We start from the raw sequence: 15,656 nt of genomic DNA on the forward strand, positions 1-15,656 counted from the left end.
ATGTTTATCTATCATAAGGCCACAACAATTTTGTTTTTTGCTTCTCTGACAACAGAGAAACACAGGTGATGGGGCGAAAAATGATGAAATTATAAATTCTTTTTGAAAATACAGGGTCAAGCTACAGGCTTACATAACATAAAAAACAAGAGAGAATTATTCAGTTTTCAGCTTTTCATGGCACATTTGCTGCAATGTGAATCCCTTCCTATATTTCTAGTACTACAATAATTTTTGATGTTCACTACTGACTTTGCCAATATTATTACTTTCTTTTCTTTAGTAAACAGAAAAAAGGATTGAAATACACTTTCTTGCATAATGACTGAAAAATTACAATGGAGTATTGTTGATCCAAACTAAACATACTTTTTATGATGCTGTCACAAAAGTCATGCATTTATCATTGACATAGTGGTAAAATCTGTCTTTAATTGATCAAAAAACAAAAATGATGTAGTCTCAATCCCCAAAGGTTCCCCCGGCCAGCAGATATCAACAAATTATCTCAGTTCACTTGGATTGTGCAATACTTTAAAATACTTTTTTTTCAATACCCTATCCCATCCAATCTGCAGTCGATGATCAATAAGTTGGCTGGCGACAAGTGGCTGATGTTAAAAACGGGTTTCCGTGCACAACGACCATCGAATTCCATCAAAATCTTATGCTGATTGAGCAAACAGTAAAGTGTTTTCGTTTATGTCAACTTTGTTGAAATTGTTGAAAAAATGTGGAGTTATATGTAAATTTTGAGTATCACACCATGGTTGACATCACAGTCGCATGTTTTTCCTGCTTCTTTCAAAATGAGTATATGTATTTACCAATACTGTCTCTAAATCATAGAATAGTTGACAGTGACCTGCTAGCTCTGAAAGTTACATATTCAAGTCTGCAGCTGGATACATACACAATGTCATGTACATTCTAGATATACTCCTGTAGACCCTATCTAGGACTTTGCAATGATGCATAAAGACCCAATTCGCCTACATTGTAGATTGTATAGTCCCTGTGGAGGTGTGGACCCTGTGCAGGTCTGGGTGGACATACATTGTTTATGTCTGGATAGACAAATGAGATAGGAATTCTTGTTTTTAGTTGAGATATGTGTTCAGTGAATGTTTTTTTGTCATTGACAATGTTACGTGTGGAAGTAAGTAGTTTAGCCTTTCAACTATGAAATACTTTTTACATTAAACCTTTGATAAGTTTGAATTCATTCAATCAGTCTAGTTTGATCAGATTTTATAACCTGCTATCAATGACAGATACCAGACATACATGTATGTAGCTTGGCCATCGTTTAGGGGTTGTTCCCACTTTTGGGTTGACAGACAAGTTATCTTAGCTTCTGACATGTTCAAATAGAAGCATATACTCATGCAGGCAGCAATCATGGCAGAAGGAAGTGTTTGTGTTCTTTGCGAAAGTTTTTTCGCAGTGTCTGGATACAATACAATGTAAATCCCTTTGAAATTATGGCTAACAGAATTAATAGCATTAAAGGGTTTCACATTTCCCCCCAGAATTCTTGTGCATTCAGTACTTGAGCCACTCATCACAAGTTGTAATCAAAAGTTTGGCAGATGTGGTCCAGGTTAACAGGGTTCTGGGTTCTATTGTTTTCATAATGGTAATTATTACGAAATGGCAATTTAAAGTACTTTGTGATGTAATATACATGTAATGTTGGGTAACATAAATTCGGGATTTTTCTGATAATGATTGACTGAAATCAATCTAGCAGAACAATAAACCATCCTTTTTTTCTATTATTCTGTCAGTATCATGTACTATCTTTGCACTAATCATATATATGGTAGATTTTGTCTCTAGTCATGCTGACACCATAATATTTCAACTTGAAACTACCGTCCGCCGCACGCACAATGACGGTGCTGTCGGACAGGTGTGAACATTAATTCGGGAGAGAAGATTCGTCTTGAATATCTTACCGCTAATTACATTTTATACAGCAGCTATTCGTTCCATCCTTGGCTTGAGGAGAGTGCTATGGATATAGACGTGTCCAAGTAAAAAAATACACGAAAAAACTGCCGTACCGCACACATCAGGCCTACGGGAACAACCCGTGTGTTGAGTCGGTAGCTATAGAACGTCAAAGTCGACATCCACCGTCATGGCAACGTGTACATTATTCATGGAAAGTTAGCCGGATGCCGTAGCATTGATAATACTACTATGTCCATATATTCCTTGTTGTGTTAGGAGCAAACTTTGAGGAAAATATCGTCCTCAGTCCACAATCACACGCAACATTTAGACAAAAAACTGTTCCTCACAAACCTTTGTCGTCCGCTTGACAACAGGATTCTGGGTACGGTAATGATATGGCGGCGGGAAAATACACATGCCGTAGGTTGTAGCAACAAAGAGGGGTTTTGATGATTGATCACACTTAGAGTCCAATTACAGGTCAGCAATTTTAAGAAAATAAGTTGTCTTGTAAATGATTGTGTTTAGCAGGAAGCGGATGTGACATTTGTCTTATAAACCAGCCGACAACGATGTAGTGTGATTACCCCACGAAGCCCTCAGACTGTTCCAATAAGGGACGGAGAGTTTTTGTCCTCGTCGCCTTCTAATGCATACTTATCAAAGCTTTTCAGACAGTGTTCTGAATACGTTAGTCTGTCAAGTTTGCATTTCTACCGGTATTACTGATGTTGCATCTAGCACATATCCCTAAATACACCGTTTTCGAAAAATCCTGAATTTAAGTACCCCACGAATTTATGTTACCCAACGTTATAGTCAACGTCCATAGAAATTACATATTGCATTAATCTGTATGGAGAATGCAAATAAGTGCATGCAGTCTGCACACGTCAAATTCCTATGCTACACATAGGTGTATGTAGTCTACACACATCATATGTAATGTACATATAGGTGTATGTAGTCTATGAACATAGAATACAGACTACATATAGGTGTGTGTAGTATACATACGTCGTGTGTAGTGTACATACGTCGTGTGTAGAGTACATACACCTATGTGTAGACTACATATAGGTGTATGTAGTCTACGCAGTCTACACATAGGCGTGTGTAATCTACACATAGGTGTGTGTAGACTACATATATGTGTATGTAGTCTACATACATCGTATGTAGAATTTCTCGTTTTAGTTGGGAATGTGTTCCAGTTAAAAATCAAATGTGGAGAAAAATCAAGAGAAAATTAAAAGCTCTGGCTCCTAGAATAAGAACAGTTGCCTCTCTGGTTTAGACTCCAATCTTCTTACACCATCCAGTTATAACTTGATGTCTCAAATTGAGGAGTTATGCATACAGCAAGCTCGCAGCAAGCCATAATTGCAAATGTGCCAAGAATACCTGACGAAATAATTGGCAAGCTCGGAGAACACAGCCAGATGTCTCTCTTATTTCTATGTTTTCTTGGAAACTACAAAATGCAATCCAGCTGAATAATAAGATTTAGTCCTCAATGTCTTTAAGGGTGTTGTTACAGCAAGATTATAGTAAGCACATTACCATGACAACGTGAATACCTGCGTCCATTTTGGATTCATGCTAACCCTGTTGATTACTCAGCTCAGAGAGGAGGACAGTCACCTGATTGCATGAATCAAATTTCACATGCATCTGTAACCGGATACTGCAGCGTAAACTGACACCGTTCTGTATTCTGACACCATTTATCAATAAACCTTTCATAACGCTGCAATGAAGACGATGTCCCTATTGAGCGTTGTGAAAATTCCCTGAAGTCTGATAATATAATTCTGTAATTCACCCAGACAGCCCGTAATTATTAAATGCTGCAAATTTCTGCATAGTTTACGTGTAGTAAACAACAGACTTATATACAATACAGTATGCTTAGTAGAAGCATTCTATATAATAAATGTGTGCCATTAACATATCCAGGTATCTATGCAGGATGGTCCTCCTTCAAGGACTTACTCCCTTTTCCTTCTCCTCCCTTCAAGAAATCCAGGTCAAGACATGCTCCTAAGGTGATCAAGCATCTTGTAGATTGCACAAAATTCTCAGCAGCGAATAAAGATCAACAGAATCGACTCATCTCCTTCTTGCCTTCAAGATGAATACGAAATCCTTGCACGTACCTCAGGACAAATAGTCTTCACAAGGGTCTTCACTGTGACAGAATTCCCAATTTGCATCACATGTAATTATAGAACAGAAGACAGTCTGCTTGCCACAGGATGGGTAGGAACGCACAGATTTCTTCCTCCTTCCTTCAAGGCAAAGATGAAATCCCTGCAAGCACCTCAAGGCAACGTCTTCATGTGGTCAAGCACCTTGTAGATTTCTCCAAATTTTCCCTCTCTGTTGTCTCTGTTGGCTTCCGTAATCAAAATGCAGCTGCCTCAGGGTCTTCTTGTATTGCACAGAATTGTCCCAACATTTTCCTGATCTTGTATTCAGAGAATGCTGCCTCTGTGTTCATGTGTTTACAGAGATATGCGGAGCGTGTTGTGCTGGTTATCCACCCTTGTGAGGCCCAGTCTGGACGTTCTTTGCACCTCCCGTTAGATCAGGGCTCCTCCAATAATCCAATAAACGTGCCGTCCCGAGGGACGCCCTGTCCTACTTACCACGCTTTCATGCGCAGATGACAGAACTACTGCATCAGGACAACACTGGGCCACACTGATTTAAATGGCTGGTTCTCAGAATTTTTAAATATTTACTCACCACGCTTTACTCTATATACTCTACAATGGAACAGCCCGAAGCCCTTATGTTGGGCCTGTGTCTAGGGAAATGACTCATTGCTACTCTCACATCAGTCTAACAAATGTTGCTTGACTATTTACACTCCAGGCACGGCTGGAACATGGCGTTGTGATTAGCTGGTAACATTAGGGGCCAAACCAAGGTATTTTCTTGGTTGTCTGACTGATATTTCAAGGTAAAAATGCAGCAAGCAGATATCATAAAAGCAGAGGGCAGGGAGAAAACCTGAATATGACTGTATTCACTCCATAAAACTGAGTGCAACAAGGCATAAACGGCCAGTCTGCCGGACGGTTAGATTTAGAAATAGCCCGGTGCCATCTTTGTTACGGCTTCTGAATGCTAGGAAAAGAACGAATTGTCTATTTGATAAGCAAACGAATACAGAATAGACTAACTTAATGCTTTGAAATTGTTTTAATGCCATAGTAAGTGATTTTAAATGATTTGTGTAATGTCGGTGAAAACAAAGTGCAATATGTGCAGAGGGCACAATTCAGCCTGTGGCTGCAAAGCCTTTTTAAGAATAATAAACCATTTGATTGATTGATTGATTGATTGATTAAACCTGGTCCTCAGGCCTTGTTTTTATCACGCTTTTACAGTTAAGCATAATTCATCATGATTTTTAAATGCGAGAACTAACCAATCAAATTGGTGTGGCTAGGTGAAGATAAAACAGAAGGCTGGGAAGAAAAGCTTGAATCTCACTATGGCTAACAGTACCTATATTCACTCCCTAAAAGTAATTCTACCGAGGCATAGACCTGGTCCTCAGCCTATAATAGTTTTCATGTTGGTCTTCCAGTTTGACATTATACATCGTAACATGTATTTCTAAATCCAAGAAATTAATTTGGTGTGCTTAACGTCCAAAATACAAATATATCAAAAGCACAACCCTGACAATACACCTTGAGTACAAATCTGTCATTAGTGTCAATGGCACAAATCCAAGGACCAAGAAATTAAATTAGTGTGGCCTAAATCTCCAGAATACAGAACATACATGTATTGGTCCAGAACAGCACCACCCCTCCTCCTGGCATTTAAGCACACTTGGAGCAGTCATGATCCGTCAGTGGTAGAGCTGTGTACCTAAACAAATTTTAGGTACAGGTACACGGGTTAAGGTGCAGGTCGGGACCTGAACCTGTACCTAAACTACTTGTTCGGAAAATATATGCTAGATTTTCAATAAGGACAAAAGCATGTTTGAAGTGGTAAAATCATAATATTTGATTGTGCTAGGTATTATCTTTATGAAAACACAGATGAAAATTTGACTCCAGCCATGCAAATGTGTTTTCTGTGCTTTAGAGTGGCTTTAGAGCACTGCCATGGTAATTTCATAGTAATTTTATCTGTCAAAGTGGCCATCCCCTGAGTCAGGTCCAGTACCTATACAGCAGGGTCAGGTATTTTGGACCTGTACCTAATTGATTGTACCCGGTACTGTACCGGTACACAACTCTAGTCAGGGGGACAATAAAACCCACCAGTCCCAGGGGAAACATCCTCCAACACCTGCTGCTGATGTGAGTCATGACGCACAAAGGCAAGTCAGGCAGGCAACGCTAATGTGCGTTCGTTTGCAGCATGATATAACAATTATGGTTGGCTCATATAAATGATTTATTTTGGGCGTTTGTTTGCTGGATGATTTACAATGGTTCAGGCTCACATAAATGATATATTTTGGGAGGAAGAAGGCGAACAATAGCCTCTACCAGGCTCCGCGGGATGGCTGGAAAAATAGTAGAAATTGGCCGTAATAGAGTGAATAGTGTGCCAAGGGAGTTAGCTACAGAGAGAGGACAGTCTGCCATCCACGGAGCCTGTCGGGAGTCGCTGAGAAGAAAGGGTATCAAATTAATCCCCCGATTATCTGTACAAAGGAACTAACTCAGCGCTGAAGATCATTTAGGTCGTAAATTGCTCAGCGCGCAGTGTGGCGCGGCCGGGCCTGTGTGTAGGAAGCCAGCTGTGTGTGGGACAAAGGTCACACGCGGGTGGCAGCAGAACGCACCAAAAATTATATTCTGTATCAAGATGCTTGTATTCTCGGTATTTCCTCGCTAAAATATAATAGAAACATTTTCATTTGTTGAACAAATGGTCTAAAGTCGATTTTTTTCTGCAATGAAATGTAATATGTTTATTGTTTACGAGATATTTACGTTACTGTGCGGTTAATCTGCAGCGAACAAGCGGGGAAATACGGTAGACATTTTTTCCTTGTTGAATTCAGCCAAACTGCGCATTTTAGAGGCTTATGGTGGCAACAAACGGTTCGGGCTAGTTGAGGCAGGACGGTGTGGCCTGAAAACAAAATGTTTTACCGGCCAATGCCTCCGTCAGAAGTCCGACGAATACAGAAATCTCCACGACGGCATCGGGCCGAGCCGGGCCCTGCCGCAAACTCGTAGCCAAACATTCCCCGGTTCTTTATACCTACGCGGGGCACACGCGTACGATCGACTACCATCGCAGTACAAAAACTGTCACAGATAACTACATCAGAGGACAAAAAATATCGCTTAAACTACGATGTAGGGCACTGGTCTGGACCGTTATGACTTCAAACTTTTGTGATCTCTGACACTTCCTGTCCACATGTTCGCTGGTGGGCTGCTCCTGTCCGGGCCGTCACGGGCGAGTCGGAAAGCAATAAAAGGATTATTTAGCTACTTCGCACCTATTAGATAGCGATTAGCGGACATCAAACGAGATAGCGACTCCCGACAGGCTCCGTGGATGGCAGACTGTCCTCTCTCCGTAGCTAACTCCCTTGGCACACTATTCACTCTATTACGGCCAATTTCTACTATTTTTCCAGCCATCCCGCGGAGCCTGGTAGAGGCTAGGCGAACAAGGATGTTGGGATATCCTAGCAACAACCTTGAGTATCCTAGCAACAGCCATGAGTATCCTAGCAACAGCCATGAGTATCCTAGCAACAGCCATGAGTATCCTAGCAACATGTCTGAGTCATGATGCACAAAGGCTAGTCAGGCAGGAGACGCTAATGTAGGTTTGTTTGCAGCATGATTTAACAATTATGGTCGACCGACATAAATGATTTATTTCGGGAGGAAGCAGGAGAACAAGGATGTTGAAATACCCTAGCAACAGCCATGAGTACCCTAGCAACAGCAATGAGTACCCTAGCAATAGCCATGAGTATCCTAGCAACAGCAATGAGTACCATAGCAACTGCCATGAGTATCCTAGCAACAGCCATGAGTATCCTAGCAACTGCCATGAGTTACCTAGCAACAATAAATGGTACCTTTTTTTTTTTTAAAGTACTGTACACTGTCCTGATCAGCACTATTGTGGCTAAGTTTTAACTGCAAGTTAAACTGGATCGAATCACATTTTCCCTTTCTATTTTAACAAACTTGAATAGAATTACACTATAATCATATTAACAACCACAACTACTTATATACATATTACATATTCTACAGTTATATGAAGATTATGTACAAATTATAGCTGACAGCTACAGCAACCTTTCTCCATGGAGATGTATGTGTTTCAGAGGGAAGGCCGGTTGCACTGTGAGCGAGCTAGCCCTTCGGCTAGTTGTGTAGCTCTCGCCGTGTGTCTTTCTTTCAACCGGTTTTTTGTACAGCCGAATAAATCAAATAAAAAAATGGAATCACTGTAAGGGGCAATCAGAAAACCATACAATCTCCCCTCCCTACATCTGCTTGGAGATTGACAACAACAGAAAAAACCTGACTCACCGCAGCCGAAGTTGATGGCGCCGATCCTCTCCAGGTAACCATGGATACGACCAATGCAGTTGACGTCGCCGCAGTTCCTCAGCCCCGCCCTAGCAACGGTCTTCCGCAGGTAGTCGGGCTTGGACCGCTCCCTGGAGATGGACCGGAGGATAGAATTTAGATCTGAGCGGTAGATTCAGATTCTGACAAAATAGTTACACAGAATGATGCCATCTGCAAAACTGAGTAGGGTTGCCTACAATGACCAAAGACTTTTTAAAGAAGATATGAGTGATTTGGGTAAGGAAAAAATATATGGAAAAACATGAATGGGGCAAGGTTAGCAAAAATGAACACTCTAGATCTTCAGCCTGAATGTAGGGATAGTAAACAATAAAGCAATAAATAGAAAACTAAAAAAGGAATGTTGCATTACTAGATGATTTGAAGCATCCATGTTAGTTAGATGTCTTCAGTCTGTGTCTATAAAATGGCAAAAAAACATTGACATTTGTTTCACTAAAAGTTACCAACTACAAATCTTTGTGTCTGAATCTTAAATACTTCTTCAGAAAAATGTATCCATCTAAAAGAAACAAGACAAAAAAACGTCTTGACAGCCTCACCAGCAGTCCAGAAGGTGGTTCCTGATCTTAAGATATCTCTCCGGCGTCTTGGTCTGTCTTCCGTCAAAGAACTCCTTATTCACCTCCATCTCATCCTCTGTTACAACACTCCTGTCAAGAACAATTTCTTCTGTCGGCTTCTTGAAGGTGAAGAAAGCTTCTTCCGCCTGCCCGGTGTCAGACGTCTCGTCTTCTGAGTGTCCTTGAAACTCTGTCCCGCATCTTAGAAGGTCCCTCGTCTCCTTGCCGCTATCGCTGTCACTGAAGGTGAGACTGTCCGTGTGAGAAGACATTCCCTCCTCACAGCTCCATTTTTCAGCTGCTACAAAGTCAGGTTTTGCCTTTCCTTCAGGAATGTCTAAAGTGTAGCTACTGTAACTTTTCACCGTGCTACTAGAGGCTGTTGCTGAATGTGTGCTGTCTGCAGATACAGACTCAGACGGTGCGGCCAGACTTTGAAGTCTTTCTTCAGAATATTCTACCGCACTAGTAGGAGTATTTTGCTGCTTAACATTTCCATCATCAGCCGTTTCAATTTCCTTTTCTCTTATTGCCTCCTGTGTCTTATAAATGTTTCCTTGGTCCACAACATCTTGAATTGTTGTCTTTAAGTCTGCTTCACTTGAAGATACAGATTCTGAAAGATTTTCAATGCCTTCCATGAAAGCGTCTCCGAATGTCTGCACATGAGCAGTGTTCACCAGTGACTCTGTCTGCCTTTCCGTGACTTCAGTTTCACTTTCAGATGCTTTTGTCTGTGTGTCTGTGACTTTACTTTCCCTTTCAGCTGTTTCTTGAAATCCTTCCTCGTATCCAGATGGTTTCTCGAAATCAAGGAGAGTGGATTGTGTCTGAAACATGTCTGGATGTGGTACGTATGTGTTTTGTTCAACACTGGGGACAGGTCTGACCTCCTTGTCTCCCCTAACAGAGCTAAGTCCGACAGTTCCCTCAATTCTCTCGACGATCACTCGGTTTTGGGTGTCATCAGGTTGCCAAGGGAACACGGGGAGAAAGTGCCCGTCCATGGGATACGGATTCCCTTCTTCTGAGGTGTCCTGTTTTGGCATTTCGCTGTCGTGTTGTGAAATGGTGTCTAAGGACGGGGGATGTTCTGTCTCTGTTTCTTCGAGTGCCGGTTCTCCCATGGAATTGTCGTCATTTGTAACAACTGTAGGTTGAGAAGTGGCCAAGCCACCTATAAAGGCAGGTCAAGACAACAGATTTTAGAATTGTGGATTTCTAATTGCACACAAGGCCCAGTGGTTAACGTTGGAGACAGTTTTAATGGATTAAATGGACAATCCCCCCTTACAATAACTAAGCTCCATCATTGCCTACTCGAGACTAAGAAACAAGAAGACCCTGCTGCATTGAGCCACCCCAACACGTCCTTGTATATATGTAAATAAATGTATTGCTAACTCACTAAATTTACTTGTCCTGTCCTCTGCACACACAAATTCAGTTGTTTATGTTCCTTAGGGCTTTCCTTTATTTTCCTTTCCTTTTATTTGTACCGGGCACTTGTGTTATATCTAACCCATGCGCAACTGCTGATAATCTCAAATATGAGGCTAAGCAGTAAAGAAGAAGAAGAAGAAGAAGCAGCCTTGTATGTAGCCTGTTCTTAAATGTACACTACTACATGCAGTACCGGTGTGATATGCTAGGTGGCTCTTGGGTACAGAGCCAGATGCCTACATGTACTACTGAGCTTCATCACTACCTCCTCCCCTGACAAAGAACCAAGCAGCCATGTAGTGATGTACATATCATAGCCTGCACTTACATGACTTTGTACACTTAGTCTAGATCCATGACATGTAGTACCGGTGTGTTATCAAATCAAATCAAATCAATCTTTATTCAAGCAAACTGGCAGACATTAAAATTCTGAATTGATTTGCTTTTACATGGCAGCAATTTAAAAGCATTTCAAATGACTTAAAAGCATTACAAAACATTTTAAAATTTATAAGGGAGTTGATTAAACGAAACGAACACATTAAAAGCTGTACACTTTACACTGTGCCATAACAAAAGCGAAGAATACCGTGTCAAATCAAGCTTTGTGTAAGATAAGTGAGCTTTGTGTAAGATTATGCTAGGTGGCTCTTCGGAACAGAGCCAGATACCTACAAGTATTCCTCAGCTCCATCACTGCCTCCTCCCCTGATTCCTCCCCCTCAACATCCACCTCCTCATCTTCCCCTTCCTCCACCTTCTGGACCACCTGTGGAAAGTATAACATTCTTTAAAATATGGTATGATCAAAGAAGTGACTAATAGTACTGACTTTTATTGTGCAATATGGATCTTGATTACTTTCCTCTCTCTAAAGAGAAGCAAACTATGACAATACCTGTTTTGCCTGTCAATCTAATTTCTTCTTCTAAAAGGACCTAACTCAAGAATGATTGCCATCAACTCAGCTTCTCAAAATCAGACATCAACCGAACATAACGTAATATGAACTACAATGTATATCACTTGAAGTCTTTCTATACATCTATTTCATCATGCAATCGACATCTGTACCTGGACAATATTGCTCTGATTTCTACTAGATTTTACATGCCTTTTGATTTGCTATATCTGACCTCTCAATTTATAAGCTGAAGTCGATTGTTGATTATTAATGTATAAAGTCCTTATTCCCAATGTTGTCTTAGTACACAGTAGTATTCAAATATTTTAATGAATTAACAAGTTGTTGTTTTTGCTGCCCTATAATTTGTAATGCCCGAGCTTCAATTCAGCCAATGGGCTGCCATTGTTCACGACATGTGCGAATGTGAATCAATCAATAAACCATTACTATTTAGGCATATAACTACTCCTGTACCTGTACATTTTAAGTGTTGTGTCCAACAAAGCACTTGACCATGCCTCACCTGCATGTGCCCATACTTGTCAGGAATCGCTGTTGTACTCAACTCCAGCACTTTCTCTTCTTCTTCTCCTACTGGGTCACTTTGAGTCAAGGTTTCCGACATCTTCCTCACAACTTTCACTTTCTTAGGTGTCTGCTCTGTCTTAGGAGTGGCACATTTTGTCTCCTGCGGCCTTTTTCTTTTAGGTGTTCCCGGGCAGGCCGCTGGAGTAGAAGAGGCAGCAGCACTAGCACTGTTTGTCTCCTCGTTGGCGAAGCTGGTTTTGTCTCCGTCGTCTTCTGCTGTGTCTTCTTTTTCCTACACACCAATAATAAGATCTGTTGTGTCATCCAGAATTACAACATGTTACATCTTCTTGAATGTTGTTACACTACTACAGACAGTAATGCATTGTTCCTAACATTCTATTAGATGTTACATCACGGTCACCCTTGCCCAAGCCCTGGGCATGAGTATGAGAGGAGCCTCTGTTGGGCCGGCTGGTATGAGCCTGGAATCCATCCTATTTAGCTTCCAGCCGCTACCCTAGCTCCGCAGGCTAGGCAAGAATGAGACCACCAAGAACATGGGGCGCTGTCTGTGGTTGCCTTCAACTGCTCAGACCAGATGTATTTTAGGGGCCTCTCAGTTTGAGTTGAAGTAGAGTGTGTATTCCATTGGCTAGTGACTCTGGACCAAGAGGTTGTGAGTGTGAATCCAGGATGGGAGATAAAACTGCAATTATTGATTTTGCAAAGATTTGAATCTGGAAAGATTGACAGACAAGAATTGGGAGTGAACCTACAAAGTTGTTTTTCAAGTCTTAAGACCCACCTTTGTCTTGAAGAAGTGTCTTGCGTAGTTCTTGACCTGCAGCGGGGTTCTGGTCTGGACAAACTGCGCAATGGACGTCCAGCTGCGCCCGTAGATCTCCTGCAAGGAAAAGTCTCACATCAACAATTTTACCCTTCTCCCCGCTGCCTAACTCTGTAACCAATATAGAATTGGTTGCCAAAAGGCTACTTCAGTGTGCTAAAGGTTAATGCAAATAAAGTGATACAGATATGCAGGAAAGTTCAACATCTTCCGATGAGGTTTCATTTATATGTACAATAGTAGGATTGTTGGTTTTCAAGCGTTGAATTCTGAAAATAGAGGGCTTTTCAATTCTAAGTTTAGCCTCCCTTTAAGGTGACCTTCTACTCCCGTACGCACCAGTCCGGTCTCAAACAGACTCTTCTCCTCCTCGGTCCAGGGCTGTCCGTGGGACGGCAGGTGGGGCGCCGCGCGGGGCTTCGACTTCTGCGCCTTCACTCGACCTTCAGGACAGGCCAAGGAATACATTGAAGAGATAACATTGTGATGAAATGCAACAAAGATAGCAAGTCTTCAACATGTCTGCTTATTTGTGTAATACCGGAACATTAAACCAACATTAAACCACAAATGATATTTTCGTCTAGTTGCCTTCTTTTCTTTTATCTAAAAAAAGCAACAACAATCGGAAGGAAGCAAAATTGATTGGTGAGGAAAAAATCTATTACTGTATTATGATAAACATAAGTACTCATTTATGTATACTTACTGCCGCTAGCCTCCCCCGGGTAGGATGAATGGGATCTTCCATGTATGTAGAGTCTATACATGGGTTAAAGAAAGTCCTAATGGCTGTACCAAGAAGATCTGTCATGGGTGGTTTCATATCACTAGTACCACATTAACGTGCAGATTTAGTGTATGTAGCTTAGGGCTTACACCGTTGCACAAATGATGAAAAACAACAACTAACAATCAGCACATCATCCAAACCAACAAGATTTGATTAGTTTAAAAGTGAAAGTTAAGAGAATCTTAAGAAGGCAGAGAAGGATACTGCTCCTCCTGTAGCATCTTCTCGATGGCCGACCTGCTCTGTTCATCCATGTCTTCATCAAACGTCCAGCTCTGGAACAGGAAGGGGTTACTTTGTTGGTAACATTTACTTATTTCATACATTGATGAAGGATTGAAATCCAGGTAAACTATCATCACATAAACTATATGCTCATTCCTTGATGGTGAAAACATGCATGCTCAAAGATTGAAGAAAAGTCCAAGGCTCGACATACTTGACTTCTAATTTCTGCAATTTGTGACTTGTAAGTTTCTGTACTGTGCCAGCATGTTTTGAGCTTGCTATATTCAAAATTGTTTATATTCTTTCTCTGTAAATGCAATCTCAAAATGGTGTCTGCTAATCACCTCCTGTTCATTTGCTTGTGTTTTCACTTTTATTTCAAGCATCAACTCTAGGCTTAGAGATTACAGAAAAAGTTACCAGTATCAGTATCTATCACATGACCTCTCACCTGTCCCTGGTCGAACATCCAGTTCTGGTCGTAGCCCGGCAGGTCAGGCAGCGCCAGGGCATCATCCTTGTGGTCAAACAACCTGGGGGGAAATAAACAAATGTAATAAACGTCTTGATAACGTTAGAACCAACGAATACAATACAAAAGCTTTGTGCTTGTACATGTAGCAAGTATTCCTGCATCAGATTCTGTATTTGTATTAATCAGTTGAACTGCCCCTTGAGCATCTAGATCTGTTTTCATGTTTAATTTGTTCTTGATCAGCATTATTCCATGAAATCTGAGAACCAAGAGATTGAGATGAAAAGGCCTAAAATGCACTGTTTCGGAGCGACATGCTGAAACTTGCACAGCCGTACTAACGTTAACGTTATAGTTACATGTACAAGTGGTCTACCGACAAACGCTTAAACGGCAACTTGAGACTTTTACATCGCATATGGGACAATAAAGAAAATCCTTCTGAAATAGGAAACAAGATGAGAGTTTCAGCCGTCTAGCAAACCATATGCGACGTTAGTCGAGCCCAAGAAATTATGGCCGTGCTCGAGAAAGACTATCCAAGCTGGCGATCAAGGCAACCGCCAACCCGGAAGCGAGTACACTTCTTTCTCTTCGTCTGCAGATAATGCACAAATCCACAAAACCCTGTAACCGTAGAGGCAACCCCAAATACAAGCACACACTCTGTACTGTAAAGAAACCACCTCTCTTGCAAATAAGCCCCTTTGTGGTAATAAATGCCGTTATTGTTAAATCGGTATTCGAGTTTTCAAGTTCCCGCCCCCTTCACTTCTTGTAAACAGTCCATCAACTCGGCGCAGCTGTTTACGTTTTTCTCGTCGGCAGACCGTAAAATCGAACCAACAAAAACCCCATGGCGCTCCCAAACATACGCAGAAACTCTCCGTATCTCTTAAACGACGATCGGAAGTTTAAAAGGACAGTAAAATCACTTACAACGGCGCATCGTCGTCTCCTTCTATGTCGATCTCTTCGTCGTCCGCCATGATTACGAAGTGGAATATCACAACAGGGATGTTTCTTTTGCTACATATTCTTAGAATTATGTTCTGTGCACGAACAGACAATCTAAACTTCAATATTTACGTTATTGTCCTTTTATGTGTTAAATACATGTTGGTTTCTACTAATTAAAAATCTACTCAACACTCTTATCTGCACTAAATAAACTGCGCGCCCCCGTCAAAAGTGGACTACCCCATGACGCAGGCAGCATTGTGGGAGAGAAAATGGCAGTGTAGTGGCGGCACGAGGCCACTCCAGGGTAGATGGTGGCAGCCCGCCTTCCAT

At 41.3% G+C, this 15,656-nt stretch overlaps 1 protein-coding gene across 1 annotated transcript in view; it reads right to left on the minus strand.

Moving 5' to 3' along the window:
- Window positions 1-15,374, minus strand: part of LOC136445027 (histone H2A deubiquitinase MYSM1-like) — a 36,420-nt gene extending 21,046 nt beyond the window's left edge. The window contains exons 1-10 of the mRNA XM_066442858.1: window positions 15,303-15,374; window positions 14,340-14,421; window positions 13,865-13,935; window positions 13,577-13,629; window positions 13,207-13,310; window positions 12,826-12,924; window positions 12,013-12,309; window positions 11,258-11,351; window positions 9,116-10,313; window positions 8,511-8,641 (exon numbers count right to left, since the gene is read on the minus strand). Coding sequence (XP_066298955.1) covers window positions 8,511-8,641; window positions 9,116-10,313; window positions 11,258-11,351; window positions 12,013-12,309; window positions 12,826-12,924; window positions 13,207-13,310; window positions 13,577-13,629; window positions 13,865-13,935; window positions 14,340-14,421; window positions 15,303-15,352 — 2,179 coding nt within the window. The 5' untranslated portion in view covers window positions 15,353-15,374. The remainder of the gene's footprint in view (window positions 1-8,510; window positions 8,642-9,115; window positions 10,314-11,257; window positions 11,352-12,012; window positions 12,310-12,825; window positions 12,925-13,206; window positions 13,311-13,576; window positions 13,630-13,864; window positions 13,936-14,339; window positions 14,422-15,302) is intronic.
- Window positions 15,375-15,656: the final 282 nt, after the last annotated feature.

The sequence above is a fragment of the Branchiostoma lanceolatum genome, chromosome 11 (assembly GCF_035083965.1).
Source record: "Branchiostoma lanceolatum isolate klBraLanc5 chromosome 11, klBraLanc5.hap2, whole genome shotgun sequence".
Taxonomy (NCBI): domain Eukaryota; kingdom Metazoa; phylum Chordata; class Leptocardii; order Amphioxiformes; family Branchiostomatidae; genus Branchiostoma; species Branchiostoma lanceolatum.